Source organism: Sinocyclocheilus anshuiensis, unplaced genomic scaffold (genome assembly GCF_001515605.1).
Source record: "Sinocyclocheilus anshuiensis isolate Anshui unplaced genomic scaffold, SAMN03320099.WGS_v1.1 scaffold438, whole genome shotgun sequence".
NCBI classification, from domain to species: Eukaryota; Metazoa; Chordata; class Actinopteri; order Cypriniformes; family Cyprinidae; genus Sinocyclocheilus; species Sinocyclocheilus anshuiensis.
The window spans coordinates 1,477,856-1,500,747 of NW_015546118.1; the positions used below are offsets into that span (position 1 = coordinate 1,477,856).

The 22,892-nt window shown below is 37.3% G+C and overlaps 1 protein-coding gene across 1 annotated transcript in view; it reads left to right on the forward strand.

The window, feature by feature from the left end:
- fibcd1b (fibrinogen C domain containing 1b) overlaps nucleotides 1-22,892 on the forward strand; it is an 87,705-nt gene that overhangs the window by 18,806 nt on the left and 46,007 nt on the right. The window contains exon 2 of the mRNA XM_016502808.1: nucleotides 19,885-20,364. Coding sequence (XP_016358294.1) covers nucleotides 19,885-20,364 — 480 coding nt within the window. The remainder of the gene's footprint in view (nucleotides 1-19,884; nucleotides 20,365-22,892) is intronic.

Sequence of the window (22,892 nt, forward strand, 5' to 3'; positions counted from 1 at the left end):
GCGACAAAGCCCGCCAGAAAGGGCGGAGCCATCTGGCTATATAAGCGGGCTTTCGCCACAGGATTCTCAGATTTCTTCTCCTTCAGCGTCCTCGCCGTTGACACGCCTTCGCAGCTGGAACTGGGACCCCTCAGCGACGCAGCAGTTCCGGTCCATTTCCCCTGCCGCCATCCGGCGATTCAAAAAGAGCTTACTAAAAGAGTTTGGCGTTGTTGAAAATGTCGCACCGTTACTGCGGTTCATGCGGGTCTCCCCTGCAAACGGAGTGCATTTCCTGCTTGGGGAAATCCCACGTGGAAGCTGCGCTCATGGGAACTGAGTGTTCTCACTGCAAGAACTTCAGTCTCGCCTCTCTTTGCTCGCGGATCGCTTTCTTTTCAGAGAAAGAGCTCCTGCCGCCCCCGCTGTTCAGCCCTCTAAGGCTCAGCAGAAGCGAGGACGCTCCCGCTTGGCCAGACGCTACCCTCTTCCTTAGCTCCAGGGACCCCGACCCAAGATTGCGTTGGACCCGGCGACTCAGGCATCTTCCTGATCTGTGGCACAGGAAGAGGATGGGGCCAGGTCTCGCTACGGCCGGATCGCCTCCCAAGCAGCCTCTCTTAGACCTCCTGACACCCCGGGTACAGAGGAAAATTTGTTTGTTGCAAACAACGGGTCTGTTCAAGCGCCCAAGTAATCAGCCGCTGTTATTGCGGGAAAAATAAAACACAAACATTTTCAAAAAGAGAGCAAATTTCCTCTTCCATTTCTCACGAGTGTTCTGCCCCTGTGCGGCCAGTCACTTGAGTTAATCCAACTCCTCGCCATGTGGGCCGAGGCCTGGCAGTCCATCCCCAGAGTGTCGAGATGGGTCATGGGGATAATAAAACAAGGATATTCACTCCAGTTCGCTCCAGTTTCACCTTAGTGCAAAGCAAGGACACTCACGTCCTGCGCTCAGAGGTGATGAATCTGCTGGCAAAAGGAGCTGTAGAAACGGTTCCTCCAGCTCAGAGCGAGTCGGGCTTCTACAGCCGTTACTTCCTCGTCCCCAAAAAAGATGGTGGCCTCCGACCCATCCTCGATCTCAGACGCCTGAATCACGCCCTCATGAAAAGGTCGTTCAGGATGACTACGCTGAAACAGATCCTTGCGCAAATTCGCTCAGGAGACTGGTTCTTTTCTATGGACCTGAAGGATGCATACTTTCACATCCAGATAGCCCCCCGTCACAGGCGATTCTTGAGATTCGCTTTCGAGGGAGTGGCTTATCAATACACGGTCCTTCCCTTCGGGCTGTCGATGGCCCCCCGCACTTTTACGAAGTTCCGGTTTCTCCCCTCTGAGACAGTATACAGTTCCCGTATCTAAGGGAACCGAGGTTACGTTAGTAACCAAGTACGTTTTTCTTTGCAACATGTGGTATATTGAATTGATAAAAACTGATTTGTGTCAAAGGGATAAGAGTCTATTGCAGGGATGTTTGAAAACAAAGTGTGAGCATGCATTCAATTACAGTTTTTGTTATGCCACAAATTGTCAATTGCATTGTTAAACAACTGAGAGGCTGAATTACTCACTGTTGCCAAATATGACACCCTCTTGAGAGAGAGAGAGAGAGAGAGAGAGAGAGAGAGAGAGAGAGAGAGATAATATTTAGATTATTTAGAAGCTTTCACCACAATCTCCATAATCACTACCTTGCAGCTGTTGAAAAAAATATGAGACCATTAAGGTCTGTTGTCCTGGGCCAGCTATTTTTCTTCAAGAGACCTACATTTAATGGATGACGCAATGAGGTTATTTTATTTTTAGTGATGTGATACCGTAATATACTCCAAAATCCTTGCCTTCCAATTGGCTCTGGAGAGGCCTAGCCACCCGCATTGCCCTGAAAAGAGTTTCTGATGGCATGTGAATCAATGCACAGCTTTGGAGGTTAGTAGATACTCTAAAACACACACACAAAGTTCTCTTATCCACCCACTGTTAGGTAGGCGTCCTCTCTGATGCTCAGTGTTTGAGAGAGAGAGAGAGAAAGTAAGCTGTGATGGATGGGTGAGTGGTAGAGACAGAGAGAAGAATGACAGATGGGTGAGAAAAGAACATACATGAAAGCTACAATATTGAAATTTAAGGTGACAATTAAGCTTTGTTGTTCACTTGAAAGTGTGAAAGCCTCTTTTCTCACTCCACTTGTATTCAGAGAGCATGGCTTTGTGTGTTTTCCCTTGACTGTATTTTCTGTACCAAAGACTATGTGCTTTTGTGCTGAAAGTTCGGGATTATGTATTTGGTGTCAAGGGGTTTGAGCCATTTATTCAAGCAGTTGTCTCCTTGGAAGCATTTTGGGGCTTTCTAGGTTTATTGCTGGAGTAATTGCATGTTAAGTGTTTTGTGGGTTAAGACGTGCTCACACTACAGGAGTTTTAAAATCCTAACCGATTATGAAATCTGGTTGCAGCACACACATAAGGAGAATCTTTGCAGATTATCTTGCCTCAAATCTTAAACATGCACACACTACAAGATTTTAACATCGTGGCGCATCACACACTACAAGATATTATTAAGATTATCATGCCAGAGGGAGCGCCTCACGTGATCTCACGCAGCAGATCATCATTGATATTTCAGTGATGTTTACATATGTTAGCTAGTGTGCTAGATGCTTTCTACACTCACCTGGTACATTCAAAACTGAGGCGATTTCACTCCAGTGCTTCTCTTTCTCCTTACAGTTGTGATACGTTTTCGACACATTATACAGACAGTCGTGTCACTATAAAACGTCAAGTGCAAAATCTCCAAAATCTCCACTATACAACAGGGCCGTACAGCAGCTGTTTTGCGGTCGCACATTGGCTATTGTGACAGTACTGACGTAATCATATAGCCGTCATCAGCCGATTTAAATCCTAAATATCAAACATGTTTGATATGATCGGGGCGGCCCCGATTTGTGTGCGAGCAGATCGGGAGGTGCAAGATTCGATCGGTGAACGCCTCACATTACCAGATAATCCGCGCCGAACATCGAGACCGATCGAGGGGCTCGACAAGATTTTTGCTCCGATTCTCAGGAGGGGGAAATCGGGGCTAAATCGGGCTAAAAATCCTATAGTGTGAGCCAGGCTTTACACAGAGACTCTTAAACTCTGTAGTCGTTTGCATTAGTCATCATGACACCGGAGAAACCATAGATGCTCTGTACTTATCATTTTGGCATTGTATTACTCCTAAAATTGATTTTTAAACATGAAAAACCTACTTAATCCAAAACTAGACAAATTATTGAAAATCTATTTTAGTTTGTCCAGACACTTGCTGACTTTTGCTCAAAATTCATTTTTGCCAAAAACTATCCAATGTACTTTTGTCATCCCTGCAAATCTGAAAATTAAAGGAATAGTTTGCCCAAAAATGAAATGTATGTAATCATTTACTCACCCTCATTTTAAACATAACATAAAAACAACAAACATAAAAGAAGATACATCACGTCAAAAGTTTTTGAACAGTAAGATTTTTTTTTAAATTTTTTAAAGAATTCTCTTCTGCTCACCAAGCCTGCATTTATTTGATCCAAAATACAGCAAAAACAGTAATATTGTGAAATATTTTTACTATTTAAAATAACTGCTTTCTATTTGAATATATTTTAAAATGTAGTTTATTCCTGTGATTTCAAAGCCGAATTTTTAACACCATTACTCCAGTCTTCCGTGTCACATTATCTTTCAGAAATCAGTTAGCCTAAATAAGATTTTTTTTTTACTGTTTTTGCTGTACTTTGGTTCAAATAAATCCAGGCTTGGTGAGCAGAAGAGAATTCTTTAAAAAAACATTAAAAATACTTACTGTTCAAAAACTTTTGACTGGTAGTGTATTTCAAAGAATGTTGGTGACCAAACCCGTCTTGAGGACCATTCAATTGTATGAACAATAAAAGAAAAGAAATAAAAAAAAGAAAAGAAAAGAAAAGGAAAGAAAGAAAGAAAATCATACATAAGTCAAACAGCATGAAGGTGAGCCATAAACTAGTTGACTGCTTAAAGCAAATTGTTTTTGTCATTATTATCTTAAAGGCACAATATGTAAGATTTTTGTAATAAAATATCCAAAAACCACTTGCACAGTGTTATATATTTCATGCAGTTGTGTACTTACGTTATTCCAAATATTCCCAAGGATTTGTAAATCCACAGAAATTCCAGTTTTAAAAATTGGCTTGTCCCTGTTCCTCATTATAACCAATCACACACAAGTCTGTTGAGCTTATGAGTGCAATGGCCAATCAGAGGCGTTCAGATGAGTCATCGCTGAAACAGTGCAGTTTCGTTGTTGAGTGTGCTCGCGTGCTGACAGGTTGACTGAATTCAGCTCACGAATTCTCTCATCATAAACAAGTGCAGATGTATGTATGATGTAAGTAAGCGATTCATTCATCAGTGTATAGACAGCTTTACTGATTATAAGGGGAGTTTTTTGAAAGTGCTTAATCTCGCGCTAGACTGAAATCAATCATAATGTTCTTTGACAATGTAAATGTTCTTAGCTCGCTTTCTCTGTATAATTTTTTCGCTGTTTGAATAACTGCGGAAGGTACAGGTAATTCATTACCTCATCCATGAACATGATTCGTGAATTCCATACATCTCTTAATAGTGAACACGACATCTCTCATTGTTCCACCCAACTTCACAGTGTCACTTCACAGCTTCGTCTTTGTTAATGTTTTGAACATGCGACCTCTAGCGGCGAAAACTTACATATTGTGCCTTTAAGCTCAATGTTTTCATTTTGAAACAACATGTTTCAATCAAGTAGCTCAATCTACTTGTCTGTTACATTATTATGTCTGGGAGGGGAAACTCAAGTCAATATTCAGTTGTTGGCTGCAATCCAAATTGGTTTACTTTATCATTCTCAAATATTATGTCTGACCTTGTGAAACTAACATTAGAATTAACTGTCTGCTTTATAACCTTAACTAGATGTGATTATATGATGAGCAGGAAATCATTGGTATCTCAGTGGGCTGGAATGCACCTCTGCGGTCTAGCGAGTACTTTGTGAGGTCTGAGTCTCTCAGTTCAGCTTGGGGGCCAGCTGTCATTCAGCAATTTTCACGGAAAACTCAGGCCATAGCAGTTTAAAGATCGCAAAGCTAACCACAAATTTGAAACCACATCAAGCGATCATTATTTGAAACAACTTTAGACAGAAAATACATCTCACACACACCTATAATTTTTTGTCCCACTGCTTTCATGGTGTTTACAGTTTGTCAATAATTTCTTACATATTTCCAATAACAACGTTTTAAATGGACAAAACTGCCTTGCATTGATCCAAAATCCACATGCTTTTTAATAGAGTCCGATCGAGTATGTCCCTATAATGGAGTGAAGTTTTCTCTTTTTCTTCTAAAGTAAATAAATCATATTGAGTGCAAGAGAAAACCAGGACAATCCAATTGTATCCATTTGTGCTTCAAGACACCCCTAGTTCTACCCCTCAGACTGCATCAGTTCACATGTGCCTGTGGCCTCCAATACACCCCAGCGTCTCACTGGTGGATCTTCTTATATGTGTTGTGTATGCTGTCTTTGGCTCGACCTTCTATCTCATATTTGTAATGGGCATCACTTCACACCCGATAGCATTTGGGGTGGATTGGAGTTGAAGGAGCGCACCCAGCCGTACACATACACACATTTGTTTTCCTATTATGGTGGAGACTTTCCATTATTGAATTATGTTGTTTTTATACTTATTTAATGATATTTTCAATCCCTTAACCTTAAAGCTAACCCTCATACATACTTATTTGCATGATTAGAGTTTAATTAAAACATTATTTAGTGTGTTTAATAAGTTTTCCTCATGTGGACCATACAGTGTAGGTGATTTCAGGTTTTACTATCTCTTTGGGGTCCATGTTGGCAAAACCTTTCCAGTCTTTTGCTTGGAATACTCGGGTACAGACAGAGGATAGAGGAAGGAAGGGTGAACTGGAGAAAAGAGATAGAAAGAGAAAGCGAGTGATAGAGAGTTCATCTTCGTGGTCATATTCTATTGATTCTTATGTTATTACATGCATTATTCACAGGAAACTCCCCTACGTATGAGCGGAGATATATACAAGAGGAGCACTGGTTGAAAAATCCATTCGTTTTCCTCACTGTGGGATATCTGTGCAATGTGCAATTTTGTTTCTTTGTCATGGCCCTAGTTGAGATTGTTGAAAACATCAAGGTGTGTCTATGACTATAAAACAACAATGATATTGAAATAGTGAGATCGGTTATTGTACAGAAGTATTGAGTTTTTGTTTGTATGTGTTTGTGTGTGTGTGTGTGTGTCTGTGTGACATATGCAAAAGATGGATATTGGAGAAGTATGGAGATGTGGTTTGCTGTGAGGAGCTCTATAGCTGAGATATAAAAGGCAGTTAGAAAGGAGAAGAAATGTTGGCAGTTTTCCTTCTAGTGTTACATCTGTTAATACTGTGTGAACAGTAGGGGTGGGAATCACCAGAGGCCTGACGGTACAATATTATCACGATACTTGTCTCACGGAACAATATTATTGCGATTTTAAATATATTCTGCGATATTCTGCGATATATTGCAATTTATTACCTTTTTCCAACTTCAAATTATGTCCCCAAAGGAAAACTTTGGCAACATCTGTTTTAACTAAAAATAAACATTTCTCAGTTTGTTTATCTCACTTCAATTTTATTGCTGCAGTGCAAAATGCGATTGTCAAGCAGACGAACTGACCAAAACTTTCATGAAAACCTGTCATAAATGCTGTATGCACCTGGCAAACTCAACTATTTGTATTACAGTCTAGTCTAGTCCACCTTAATTAAATGTAAACAGGTATGCACTGCTGTGCTACTACAGGTATTTTGAACAATGCAACTTGAAATTGTACTAAAACGTTGTGCAGACCCTTCAGCAATTGGGGCATTTGAAATCAAATTACTGTTACATTTAAATTAAATTAAATAAAACATGTAGTCTTACATCTAGGGATGCACCGAAATGAAAATTCTGGGCCGAAACGAAAAATTCTGGATGCACTTGGCCGAAAACCGAAACCGAAAATGCTTTGTAATGATTATTTATTATTTTATTAAATAATATAAAGTAATTTCGTAAGACTTTTTAAATTTAACTCAATTTTAATGATACTGAATTAAAGAAAAACACAAGCCAATAAAATAACCACTAATAATTTGACATAAGACATAATAACAAAAAGACATAAGACATAATTTGAAGTTGGAAAAAGGTAGTAAATTGCAATATATCGCAGAATATCGCAATATATTTAAAATCGCAATAATATTGTATCGTGATAAAATCGTATTGTGAGGCCTCTGGTGATTCCCACCCCTAATAACCAAACTTTTACTGAAAGTAACACAATAAAACTGGACATAATTTATATTAATATTGGTAACACTTTACAATAAGGTTCATTAGTTAACAACTTTAGTTAACAAACTAGGAAAGAACAATAGTTCTTCAGCATTTATTAATCTTAGTTCATGTTAATTTCAACATTTACTAATGCATTATTTAAATCAACAGTTGTGCTTGTTAACTGTTAATGCACTCTGAATTAACATGAACTAACAGTGAACAACTGTATTTGCATTAACTAACATTAAGAAAGATTAATAAATACTGTAATAAATGTATAGTTCATTGTTCGTTCATGTTAGTTAATACATTAACTAACATTAACTAATGGAACCTTATTGTAAAGTGTTACCTTAATATTAAATATCAATATATTATTTTTATTCACTTCTTTATGTAACAGAATCAGATATAAGTTTTTTGGGTTTTTTTGGACTAATTATCCAAATAATGTATAGTCCTACAAAACTATTATTATCAGAGCATATGAGCAGAGCATAGCGTCACTGAAGGTAGCATAATTTTACCAGCGTTGCCCAGAGTTGCCAAGTCCGCATATTAGCGACTTTGGGCTTCTTTTTTTGTAAAGTTGCCTAAAAAATCCCGGGTCACGTTTTTTTGGGCTTATTTTAAAAAATATGGTTGCTTGTTAGGAAAACCTGACAAGCAACTTCGTTTCTTTTCATTTATGTTCACTGTATTCTCCAATGCATTGATTGACACTCTGTCTGCTCACAGTTAAAGGGGTCATATGATGCAATTTCATTTTTTCCTTTCTCTTTGGAGTGTTACAAGCTCTTGGTGCATAAAGAAGATCTGTAAAGTTGCAAAGACTAAAGTCTCAAATCCAAAGAGATATTCTTTATAAAAGTTAAGAGTCAGCCACACCTGCCTAAAACGGCTCGTTCGAACATGCCCCCACATATCTACCTCACTATGTGGGAAGATTTGCATAACGCCGCCCAAATGTTCACGCAAAGAAAGAAGGCGTAACTTTTATTCTCTCTGTAGTATTGTTGCCGCCGCCGCCAATAATGTGTTTTTTTTTACTTTAAACCGCATAAACACATTTCATTACACCAAATAATATTCTTTTTAGCAGCATCATATGACCCCTTTAATAGCCAATCAGTGCAAAAATAGAAGTGCTGTAGCTTAATTTGACAAATATTCCGCCCCCTCCGCACGCGCCTTCTTTTTGAACGTGATTTTTCTTCAATGATGGATTGAAGAAAAATCACGTTCAAAAAGAAGGCGCGTGACGCTGTAATCCAAGTGATGATTGTAGTAGACATAGAGGAGTGAGTGGGATGACGTTTTTCCTTTATAAGGTAGCCTAATCATTTTTTTTTTTTGCAGTTTGCTGATTTTTGTAAAATAACATGTTTTTGCTTTTCAGATAAAAGGGTAGTTTCAGTTTAATATGTTGCGGGCTCATTTACTGGTAATAAATAATTGATAATAAATAATATTGATGATAATAAATTATTAAAAAAATATTGGGCTGGTTTTGGGCTTATTTTTGAAGCTGCGGTTGCTTATTTATCTCGCGAGAGTTGGCAACAGTGGCGTTGCCCAGTACAGCTGTACTAGCCTACACCATGTTACAGCACAGTAGCGCTGCTGCAAACAGGAACAAGTATACTGCATAGAAATTTCCTGTCAGCGCGTTATTTGAGCGGACTTTACTTTTCCGGGGAGCATGAGCGGAACGCACATTCATAGAGCGGAATATTGAGCTGAGCGTCAAACCGCGCAGTGATAAGGAGAGTGAAACATGCGAGCTGAACACTGCCGGGCGGGGCGCGGCGTGCCATATATATTATTATTATATGTAGCTTATATTTTTGGCTCGCATTTTCGGCCATTTTTCTCTTTCGGCCGAAAACCAAAAATGTCATTTTCGGCTGCCGAAAATTCGGTGCATCTCTACTTACATCCCTTGTTTACAAATCCGAAGTAAGTCCATACATCCGATTTAAACGCGGACGGGGCTTTAATGATAACTTTCCGCAATGCTGCCATCTTTATTTTACTAAAGCTGGCTGCACACTAGATGATTTTTAAATCTTAACCGATTTTAAAACCATTTTAAGATTTTTAGCCTTATAATCCTCTGAACGTGCACACTAGACGATTCGACCAGACTGTGGGACCACACACTTGATGATTGTAGGAACGATTTCACAGTGACACGTGATCTCACGGAGACTCGCGAGATCAAACGTGACTAGAGAAGAAAAACAAATATAATACAATCAACGTTGTCAGCTGGCTCTCCTGGCGCGCGTTCTGTTTCACAATGAAAAACAAAGTATAACAAAGAATATGGGTGATGTTCTCTGCTTTCATGGCATGTTTGTGGCTAACAAGTTTCAGCTATAGAAGCACGCAACATCCGGTAGGTGATGCTTGCTCACTCTCATTGGCTATCGCAGGGATCACGTCAGAGGCAACCAGCTCAAGAGTCATAAAATATCAAACATGTTTGACCCAGCTGACCTCAACTGAAAAAAACTCAACACTACCATCTAGTGGATTGTAAAGAAATTGATTTTATTATTCTACCAAATAGAATAATAAAAGATTGATACTTGGCATCCGTGTATCGATACAGTATTGCCGCGGAAAATATCGCGATACTATGCTGTATCGATTTTTTTCCCCCCACCCCAGTGAACAGCAGGGTTGGGAATTCTTGTTCTTTTCAATTTGTGATTGTGTAGAAATGACAACAACGTAAACTCAATTTAATTAAATTAGAATGACAGGGAAAAATGCATTAATTCTTCAGTTCAGTACATATTTTTGCATCAAACATATTACAAATAATTAATTAGGCTTCTGTCTTAGCTTAATCTCTTGAATTCCAAAAAAAACGATCTGAAAATGGAGTGTTTTCCATTTGTGTTTTTGTTGCTTAGTAAGATTTTTTAATGTTTTTGAAAGAAGTGTCTTATGTTCACCAAGTCAAAATGGCAATATTGTGAGGTGTGTGTGTGTGTGTGTATTCCTGTAATGGCAAAGCTGAATTCTTTTTTACATTTTAACATTATGTCTGTCATTTTTAACCAATTTAGTGTGTCCTTACTCAATAGTACATGTCTTATTATGTCAATTTTAAAATAAAATGGATTTGGCTTATCATGTGGAAATTAATGTGAGCCTACTGTATATGGAACATGGATAATAAGAATTTTAAAAGCCGACCAATTAAGCTGTTTTTTGTATACAGTGTCAAAGCACAAATCTAATTTCTGCAATACAGGTGTTGATGTGTAATCATGTACTTTTAAATTGTAATACTATAACACAGTGTACATGTTGTTGTAGTATTAGTGAACAAAATCCAAGCATTTGGCCACCTGTTCTTGCCAGATAAACTTGTTTGGTCAACAGATGATGTTGTTCCTAGACACACTCAAAAAATTATGTCCTATAATTTTTTCACAAAAAGCCCACCAAGACTAAGATTTTACTGATTTTTACTTATCCACTGGGTGAAAACTGCAACAATATGAGCACCACAAACTCATAAAGTCTAATTTTTTTCATTCTGTTTCACTCTCATTGTTTTCTCTCTGTCTTTTTTGTCTCTCTTATTGTTAGTACTGAAACAGCAACGTTTTGGCTGTCAGAATACTCTGAAGTTAGTATGGGTGGTCTGATCTCCTCAGGCTCTCTGTTGTCCACCTGCACACTGTTTCATCACTTCCTCTGTTTCTTCCTTTCTTCCTCTCGCAGCTAACTGGTGTAATTCAAGCTTATGATTTGTCTGAAACGGAGGACAGAATGTGTGTAAAGCTTCTACCTCTAAATTAGCTTAACAATTAGTCAGCTTATGCACACCTTACATGCAGATCTGGAACACTCTTGCTCTCGCTCTCACTCTGTCTTCATAACCAATGGTATCCATGCGTGTAGCATGTGATGCTATCAGAAAGATTGGAAAACTGTGCAGACAAGGTTAGTAAGTGTTTTTATCACATTAGTCTCATGGTAACAGCTATAATGTTTTGTGGCTATATTTTTGAAAGTGTAAACAACATTCAATGTTTTGTTTTCACAAACTGGAGAATGAGATATTTTGTAATTTTGTGAAACCATATTTGCAGGCCATTTTATTTCGATAATGTGATGTATTTCTGTGTAAAAAAAAAATTAAATGAGGAAAAATTGCAGGCTAAAATTAGATTTTATCCATTAGGAACTGATTTGATCACAAAAAGGTGCCTCTATAGGTGGCTAGATGGGAGGGGTAGAAAAATAAGAAAGTCTAAAAAATAAAAAGGAAGTATTTTAGAGTCACAGCAAACTCTTTTTTTAGGAATAACATGCACCATTGTGTTGTTCGGTTGAACACACCAGATCCGTAAGAGTGACTGGAACAGGACCATCTTCTGCTCCTGAAAGCAGCCATACAGAGAGCACTGATAGGCCTTCCTAATGTTTCAATGGTCTGAATCTGTTACCATATAGCGGAAAGCTAATGTAATATTGTCCACTGTTATTGAAAAACATTAAAAAGAAAATCTGATGAGATGCTTATGAAAGTGTATATGTGACCTTATGTGTTTGTGAGATAAGAGGAGCTATATTACTAAAAGGGCGTTATTAGAGCAAAGGGATGATTCTGCCAGCTGAGTTTATACAAGCGCATGTTGGGTTTTCATGGTTTATGGGGTCATTCAGTAGGTGTAATGGTTTTTTACTGTACAAACTATTTTCTATCCCCTTACCCTAAACCTAAACCTACCCTCACAGGACCAAATGTCCCCACAATGATAGTAATACCAGTAAATTTTGACCTTGCAAAGCTTATAAATCACAGGGTTATACCCTATTTGTCCCACGATACCAGGGAATACCAGGACACACTCTCACACACACACACACACACACACACACACACACACAGGTTTGTTTGATAAGTTTTATAATATAATGCAATATTAAATTCTATGAGTACATCTCAACACTGTAAAAAATGACCGTGAATTTAACGGTAAAAGACTGTAAAAATGCTACAGTAAAAACCTGTTAAATGGTTAACGGTAAATTCCCCTACTATATACGGTGAAAAACTGTATTGGACATTACATATATTGGACATAAATTTTACGGTAGTAAACGGTAGTATACCGTTTTTGGAAGTGAAAAATACCGTATAATTTACAGTGAATAACCGTAAATTGACATTCCCAGAATTCCCTGCGTTACATTTCAAATTTGATGTTTTTTTTTGTTGAAATAACTATGTTTCTTCTTAGTTTTTTCTTATCAGTTTTGTTGTGTGTTACACCTAATGTTGTTAGATGAATGTTTATTGCATTATTTCAGTTTCATGTGTGTTACCATGATGGTGTTTAGCGTTTGTGTGAATGACACTGTGCTAGAGGTCTACATGGATGACCCGAGACCCGAGGACCCGGGATCCGTATGGGTTCGGGGCTATATTTTAAATGGTCAGCCGGGTCCGGGTCGGGTCCCAATCTATTACTTCGGATCCCGGGTCTGTTTAACATTGTGTGTAATACCCGAGTTGATCGGACTTGGAGAACACCCGGCCGTTATCAGAGTCAGTGGATAATGGATACCTTCATGAGTGATGTGAGTTATTATTGATTTAAAAAAAAAATAATATTATGAATGAACCGTCTTGTTGTCATATCTAAACTTTTTGCTCAGACTCGGCTCAGAGAGCACAGAGATGATAGCAAATAAGTAAAGCTAACGTCAGCAGGCATGGCAGTGGACGAGCAATCGTTCGGTAAAATTCCGGCAACCACAGCTGCCGTTTTTTTACCGTAAATTTTACGGAATTTTTTTTACAGTGAAGTGAGTACAGTGCTTTCATTGTTTTTATGTTTTAATTTTCTGTGTCTTAAACCTAACCTTCACAAAAACCTGTGCACAACATTAGATTGTGATCTAAGTGTGATTTGCCTGATTTATGAGCATTTTTAACTTGTATGGAAAAATAAAATGTCCTCACAAGGAGTGAGGACATTTGACCCTCAAAGTACAGGCAAACCTGAATATACACACACCAAATGGCAAAGAAAAACAACACTTCATTTAGTTGTATGTGTGTTTGTTTGATGCAGACATTCTGTGAGTGTGTGCCCAACTCCTCTCAGCTCAAACATTGCTGGTCAGACTCAGACACAGTCAGACAAACACTGCCCAAGGTAAGGGCTTCAATCTCTCATACCGTTAAACTTAAAGCGTGACATAGCATTATTTCCTGGAACGACTGGAGCATATAAAGTGGGTCCAAACATCTGAGACCACACTGAAAGTCTGAATTCAAAAACGAATTGAAAATAAACAAAATATTTTCGAATTTTGAAACAATTAAAACAAAGAAACAACATGACACTAATAGCTGATAATACAATTTGTAATGCAAAAAAATAATGCATTTTTACTTGGGTTTTCAGATTTTTTTTTTATCTGCAACAAATGGTTATTTTGATAACCGATTAATCTAATGGTTATTAGAACGATTAAGTGACTAATCAATTATTATTTCACAGATTTAAACAGTAGGCTTTGATTGATTATTCAGCTTTTACAGTTAGTTAAAATATTGAGTTTCACATGTTCTAACTAATAAATAAAACAAGGTAATCACTTCAGCTTTTGAAAATGTTACTTATATTACTATTGTACAATTACAGTTATAACATTTTTTACAATGTAAAATAAATATATTTGGCACACAGAATGAGATGACAGAGAGACTTTTTCGTACAGTTAATTAAATGGTAAATGAGAAAGTAACTGAGTGATGCATCAATCTGCCTAACATTTTCTTTTGTAAGTCATAGGGATATAGAACAAAATAAAGGTAAGTGATAAGACTTCACAACAGTAGCTCTCTTAAAATACCTCATATTATTATAATAATCAAAACAGTTCTGTGCTAGATCAAGCTTAAATCTATGCAAACCAAACTATCCCTTTAATGTAATATTCTTATTCTTATTCTTATTGATTAACTAATAAAAACGATTCTGTCACTGGCTAGCTCCACCTAGCTCCACACTGGAGGGCTGCTTCCTAGCAGAAAATCAAGATGTAATTCTAACTGAAAGCGACACTGACACTGGCGACACCGTTTTTTTTATTTTATATACATTTTGTTTTGATTTGATTTTGTATAAAGCTCCTTTCACCACAAAGAGTGTTTTGCTCATTTTATTAAAAAAAATAAAAAATCACTACAGACCAAGTAGTTAAAACAGTAGTTAAAAATTCACAGAATTTGAACTTTGCCTAACAATATATCTAGGGATGTCATAAAGGAAAATAAGGGATAATTGTGATTCTTTATAGGAAAATAAGAGACAGAATAAGGGATGCTCAAAATATTTGTACCACATCCAGTACTACATCATTTCCATGTCTGCGGTTAAGTATATGTATAAAAGGTGGATGAAAGGTTCTCAGAAAAAAATCTCATTTCTTTGCTTAACGTATTTATGTACAATTAATTTAAAAGGAATTTTAATGTAATACAAAAAATGTCACACACATTACACACAAACCACTGGCCTGTGAAATAGTGAAAGAAGTCATCCCTCAGGTAGATTGCATGTTTTCTTGCCTAGCTGGATGTTGTGCTCATGATAATCACGTTGTTTGCATTCACCCAAACTGATTTGCCGAAATCAAAACGCAGATGGTGCAGGGAATTGCAGACAGCGCGAGTCCCGCTCGCTGTGAACCAGGAGCGACCAAAAGCCTTCCTCGAACGGCTATGTTAACAAATTAAACGGTGATTTGTGCAAAAAGAATGATTACTTATCAGTTAAGAATTTGTTATTTGCCTGGTCTGGTAGTTATATGGCATATGCCTGCGAATAGGGGACAAACTGCGTTCCATATAACTTTCATACAGAACGGTTCATTGATGAATTACATAACTTAACCGGAGCCAGCTAACTTTTGAAAGAATAACCCGTTACAATTGGATTAGCTGCCTGAAACGTGGAGAGACGTCCGAATCAACAAACATCAGCGCGATTCTAAATCAGATTATCATTACGTTGTCAGAGTGGATATGAAGCAATGCAGGTAGGCTGTTTAATTTGCTAGCAACTGGCTAGTTAATGTTAACTGATTATAAAGCTGTCATTTGCCTTGCTAGGAGATAATATTTTGCTATCTTCCTTACCCATCTTTGGATATTTGCATTTTAACGCGAGTTCAACCATCATTTGGCCGCGGGATACCAAGGCAGACTGCGCAGTATCTGCAGTGTCAAAGCCGGGAAAACAAAGCCAGAATGCAGTTACTGCGGTTTGCCTTGGTATTAGCTTGGATTTTGTAGTTACTGCAGTTTTGACACTCTCGTTTCTCTGAAAAGGGACAAAATTTAACCAGGAAACTTTGTCACAAGACAACAGATGTCACAAAGCCCATTTTAGGACTTAACTCAATTTTGGCCAGATGTGTAGTTACTGCGTTTGCCTTTGGATGACATATTCGTCAAAATGCCACTCTCGCACACACACATTTGGCTTATATTCTGCATTTCATCATATTCTTCCCTGTATGTCAGGCCTCTTATGGATTCATCTATCTCATATCCACTGAAGTGTCGTTTCTTTCTGAATATTTTATGCAAAACAATTTTTTTTTTTTTTTTTTGCAGAAACACCCTTCATCTGCCTGGGCTTTAAAATTAAAATTCAAGTGAATGCACCAGTGTGTGGGAGAAAACAGACCTCGCACATAGAAATGCTCAGTGTAGCCTATTTATGGTGTTGTTTGTGTTTAGAATATCGTGTGTATGTGTCTGTGTGTGAGAGAGGTTTAGAAAAGGGACAAAGACAGAGAGAGAGAAAGACACTCTGAGAGATACTCAGTTCTGAAGTTGTTGCAGTCTTCACTCAATAAAATACAACAAGCAAAAATAGCTATCAATCTACTGAGGCTCAGCTGGAGAGAATCAGCAACAGAACATGGAAAAGAAAGCAGTCACAATGACGGTTGATCTGCAGGGAAAATGGCTCATACTGTATAGTCCATCTATCAATACTGTCTTCAACCTTTTGAGAGTTTGCCGCATGAATCTGTTTTAGCAGTTTTTCATCTAGATGAAACAGCTGTTCAAAAGGAAACTGTCCAAGGAGCATTACTGGATTGAGTTCAATTGGATTACATGTAGAATTTAAGCGCATCAGTCATACCTGTTAAATAAAATAACATTTGTCCTTCAGTATGAACAGTTGGCTTGAATAAATTTGAAGCATCAGATATCAGTGAATTATGAAGGACCTGGAAAACTATTTTAAATAATGCCTGGTTTGTTTTATCTTGTCATTCATGCTGGCATCATAGTTTATTATTATAAACATTTGTTGGAAACTATATTTAAATGCATTTGAATAATAATTTAAATAATGTAAATCCAAATGAACATGTCAATAAAAATATTAATAAAATTGTAATACATGTAAATACATGTTAATAATGATATTATAGTATATTATGAATATTATAAAAAATGAACACAATTTAACAGTTGTTGTTCATTGTTAGCTCATGATAATACATTCACTTATTAATGTATTATTTTGTAACCCCTATTTCTGTCCTTGGAAAGCTTGGGGAAAAAAAAAACATACTTGCTTGACAGAATACCAAAACCATACACCTGTGTCAGAAGTAATTCTGTGAAGGATAGACTAGTGTAAATAACAAAATGTATGCAAAAAATTCTGTGTGGTTTGATCTTATTTAAATCATACCAGCAGCTTATCACATCTAGTGCCTCGACATGTTCCACCAGCCCTCAGAGATGGAGGAGGGAAGATCTCTGGTCTCTCTGAGTAAACTGTTCACTGAAGTGCTTCTCCGAAATCTTTTTATTAGAGTCGATCGTAAAAGCCAACTCGTAAAGCAAGCCATTAACCACCAATGAGTATGGGCCAATGCCAGTGTGGCTGTTTAGCATATTTATGAACAGGAAGGTTTGGGAAAAAAGAGAACATATGTATACACACTTATTCAGGAAATTGCATATTTTACACAGAGAGCACACCTCCACTGCAAGTGCATCCTTGCATGCACACACACACATGTCCAGACTTCACACACACATTTGTTTGGATGGTAAACTCAAAGTGGCTTAATTTTTTCCCATTAAAGGGAGAACCAGAGATGGAGAGCTGAGTTTATTAACTGCGCAAAATGGGTAATGGAGTGAATGGATAATGCACATTGACAGCACACACTCACAAACATGGTGCCTATGTCTGGTTCTGAGATTCAGATTTGTGAGAAGCATTTCTCTGATGAAGAACCCGTGATTACCAAATAAATCTTCACACAACACTTTTTGATCCATTGACTTCCATTCATACCAGTGTGAATGTGAAAACACGAAAAAACAAACTTTAAATCTGCAAGATTACAATACAGTGGAGTAGGTTGCATAATTTTACTTTCTGATGTATTATATGCAGAGCTGAGTAGATTGCTAACAAATTGTAGTCCGTTACTGATTCCAAATTACATGACAAAAATTGTAGTTAGTAACGTAATCCATTACAGTACACATTTTAGGTAATATAATCAGACTACTTTAGATTACTTTTGACCTAATTTGTTTATCACATTGATTTAAATAGGGTAACATTGTACCATATTTATATAAAAACACTAAGATTAAGAAAATATATTCCATTTGTTGTAATTAACAACATGAAGTGCATTAAACATTACGTCAAGGTTTCCCAAACTGGTGTTCCTAGAGGAACTGCAGGGGGTTTGTGAGTATAATGAAAAGCTAATGATTGATTAAATCATGAAAAATGTCAAATTAAAATAAATAATTAAAAAATAACATCAATCAAAATAAAACACTTATTAAAAATTGAAATATTTTAATTGTTTACCTGCATGTCATGTGACCATTAACCAACGTCAGAGAACTGTGAACATGCAAATATGAAACTTATTTATTAAGATACTTATTTTAAAATCTCAGTGGTACTTCAAGTAAATATATTAGGTAAAAGAGGTTCAGATGACAGAAAAGTTTGGGAATCCCTGCATTACTGTGCATGTAAATAAGATAAAATGTGAATTTGTGCATTTTAATGTGTTTGAAAGACAAAAGCCTTCCAAATACATAGTAATACATAAATAACCCAGTCAGTGATAATTAAAATTAAAATTAATGTGTTAATTAGTAGTTGATGCAATAGGGCCTTTCGCACCGCTTTAGTTCGAGAACTAAATGTACAGTACTAAAGTACTGGGACGATTTTGTGCGAACTATTTCCCAGTACCATTTAAAGGGTTGCATTCGCACCGACAGTGTGTACTAAGAAGTGACGTAAGCCGGTCGACAGCGACGTCATTTGTGCGCAGCGTTCAACAATGGAAACAAAGAAGAACAACGTTAACAACAGGAGGATGGAGGACGCTGTGATCGGAGCTGTCTCGCGGGTTTCACAATAATGGACATGGAATGTCGATGTATACGTAAAGCGATTGAAAGAACGGAAAGGAGGACTAAGAATCTCCAACGACAACTGGCAGTGGTTAGACCCTGCTCCAGAGTAGGAGCTAATTTTGTTCTCGAAAAAGGCACCCTTCAAAAATCGCACCCAGTTCCAGCGGTGCGAAAACGCCAAAAAGTGGGTAGTTCCACAATTAGTTCTGGTACTATGAAAAGGTTCCCGCGGTGCGCAAGGCCCTAATGTTAAACCACTTAAACCTGAAATAATTTTTGTAAATCCAGTGGTCAAATGCTGTGTAGCCATCTAACTAGTGACTGGATTTTGTGTGAATGTACACAAAATGATATGACTGATATGTAATCATGTAATCAATAAAAAGTAGCTGTAGTCTGATTACGAGTATTTTAAAATGTAAATAAATCTAATTACAAGTAATTTTTGGAATTTGATTGTAATTCAGATTACATGTAATCAGTTGCAGTTGCATGTAATTAATTTTGTTAAATTATGACACTGTAGAGTGTGGCATAATATTACGAAATTTTGCCGTTTTATACTTATGATTTTTATTAATACAAATAATAATACATGCTTACATTTTTTGTAGCCCTTTTCTCAGACTTAAATTACTTTACAGAGATTCTTCATCATATAATCTGATTAAAATATACAGAGAAGAGCCGAGGGGAAAAGAGGGTTGTTTGTGTTTGCAAGAAAAGAGGAACTATGTCACTAAGAAGTGAGCATTATTAAAGCAAACAGATGATGCTCGTGCCAAGTTGTGAAAGGAGAGGAGAGCAGGGCCAGGAACACCTCCATCTCTCTTTCCTTGTCTTTCCTGCAGTTGTGTCAGACTGCAGTATTATCCCTGACGGGCTTTAAAAAGCACTTTCTGTTCTGCAGAAATGGTAATGATGATTATGATGACTTCAACTCTCTTTGTCTCTCTGTGTCTTTTTTCCTCTGTCTCTGTCTGTCTGCAGAGGATGAGTTGTAGCTATCTGCTATGTACCATCCTTCTCTTCGTGGCCGTTCTGCTCGCAGTCACAGTGACGGGAACCATTCTTCTTATGAACCACTACCAGGCTCCCCCCATGTCGGACGGCCCGCCTCATATTAGCACCAATCAGGATGAAGCCAATGCATTGGTGACAGTAGAGAGGGGTGATGGATCACGCATCAATATCTTCATCGACCCCAACTGCCCTGATTATAACAGTAATTTCCTGCGGCTGGAAGGCGTGCAGACGTCTTTGCTGCATTCGCTCACTGACCACGATACGGATCTCAAGTCCGTCAAAGGTCAGGATCGAGCGCTATTGGTCAACTTGGCAGAGGAAGTTGCTAAGCTGTCTGCCCACGCGGGACAGCTGAAGATGGACTATGAGTCTCTCAGAAGAGGACAAAGCAACCTGGGACAGGACCTGAATACACTGCAGACTGAACAGAGCAGACTTATACAGGTAATGGCGTACAGATGCACACATATGCAGAACAACTGCATCTTCAGAGGTACATACATGTGGGTAGTTGACATAGCATGGCCATATTTCTTTCTTTTTTTAAATATTTTTGGTTAAAATTGACAACAAAATGTGTATATGTTTGGTTCTATCGCAGGAGTTTTTCACCTTTTTAAATCACGCTTTTGTCTTCACTAACTAATTTTTGTCATCATGCAGTGTGATGAATTAACTTTTGAATCGAATCAATTAATATGTGGCCTTAAAAGCTGCATGCATAATAATAATCATAATAATAGCTAAATGCTATTCAGAATAGTTTTTGCTGTTGCATAGCCTATCATAACTCTTTACAAAAGTAACTTCCCATTTACTTTGGACATATTAATAGTAATAGTTCTTTTAAAGTAGTTATTTTTTAACAGTTCTTCTTCGAATTGTGTTATAGGTGCAATAACTTAGATTAATATGTCAACAGTGGTGCACCAAAAAACTAAAATCACTGTTACAATACAGTCTCTACATGAGCAGAACTGAGCAGGTGTGACTTCAGCTCAGCAGTAGCTTTTGTCAAACGATTGAATTTCTGGGAAATGGACAGAATCCATAATAAATGATGTTTCGGGGAGAATAATGCTGCGTTAACACTTACTATGTTTCCCTGAGTCTGAACCTCAGTTCAATTGCCACCCCGCTGGTCTGTTCTCACAATTTATACTGTCTCAAACCGTGGCTCATTTGCAAAATGCTTTTGTCATCAATGTAGGACCCATTGGAAGCTGTTTATCACCATCTCCAGCCAGTTTGAAATCTGAAAGCTAGTAATGGAGATAAATGTTCTCTGAAATAGTCCTTATATATCAGAAGCGAAAGTTTCAATCGAAGTTTCAAGGCACAGAAGCTGCATATGAATCACGTATACCACGGAAAGGTTCTTTTACATTTAATGCTGTACAGAGGTGACATTATCAGCAGAAATTGTGTAATGAAATTAATATTTTAAATATGAAATTATTTAAAAGTAAAATTTAATTAAATTAGAAATTAAATTAAACTCTTATGCTCACCAAGGCTGCATTTATTTGATAAAAAATACAATAAAAAAAGTAATATTGTGAAATATATTTATAATTTAAAATAACAGTTCTATTTTAATATATGTTAAAATACATTCCAGTGATAGTAAATTATTTATTTTTTTCCATTAAACAAAACATACTGACTCCAAAATTTTTAATGATAGTGTATGTGGAATGAAAATTAAAAAACAAGTTTACATATGAAATGTTTAAACGTATACTCCATCCTTACAATTCCACTGTTTAATGCTTTTTAAATTAATTTTTATATAGAATTTACTCACAGCAGTTTTTGTATGGCTGTGTAAAACACCTTTATTTGGTTTCAATGTCCACCATGTGTCAAAGTGCAACGGATTTTTTTTATTTGCAATATATTGAAATTTTCCTGCCCGATTCTTTATAAGTAGAATTATTTTTGTTGCTCCAGGGCATTTTATGAATGTGTTGGCTTTCACATTGGCATCCTGTAACATATTATACTCAGACTGCATTATGCACGGTTCTAGTGTTATAGTCACATACACTGTGTTATTGCCAGCTGAGGATGGAGAAGGCTGATATGAGGACATTGATACACTATATGGCAACTGCTGTACCACTTCTTCCTCTATAGACTACAGTTTCAGGACTGGGGAACAGCAGATGCCACCTGTTTTTCAGTGTTAAGTGAATTACCACCGAGTTAAAGCCTGACTTTAATCTGAATTACGCAGATTTAAGGTTTAGGATTAACACCATCTCTGCCTAACCACGAGTTACTGACAAGCTCCTCCTACACACCAAATCTGTCAAACAAACACACACACACACACACACACACACACACAGACGCACACACGCTGACAAACACACACAGTGGGCAGGAGTGAAAGAGAGTTGTTTATCACTACCAAACACCTGTGCAACAGAGAAAAGCGTTAGCGAAATCCCCCCTGAATAGAAAATAATCCTCCGTTTTCTGATAACTTTTAGACAGCAATGGTGACCTGTGTTTGTGTGTGTGTGTAATTGTGAGGGGTCTTTCTGTTTCATACGTTTTTTTGGTTGAGCTTTGATACAGTTTGAATGAATAGATGGATTTGTGAAATCTGGAAAGGAGCACAGAAAGCAACACTCAGCACAGGCTTGCAACTGAAGAGTGAAGAAAAAGAAGCAGAAGAGGGTGTGCATCCCTAAATTTATCAAACCTTATTAATTAAGGGCACTTATACCTGTAATTATCTCCCTTTGCATGAAAAATTAAACACAGACAGTTCCCTTGTCACAGATTAAACCCAGTTTGGTATTAAATTGTAATGCCAGTTTAATTGTTAATTTGTGGGGAAACTAGCTCTGATAGTGCACCGAGGTAAGGTTACAGGTTACACATGATAGCATTTTAGCACATACGCTCAGTGAAGCGATATGCGCACGAAGACGGAATGTAACTCCACCCAACCCCGACGC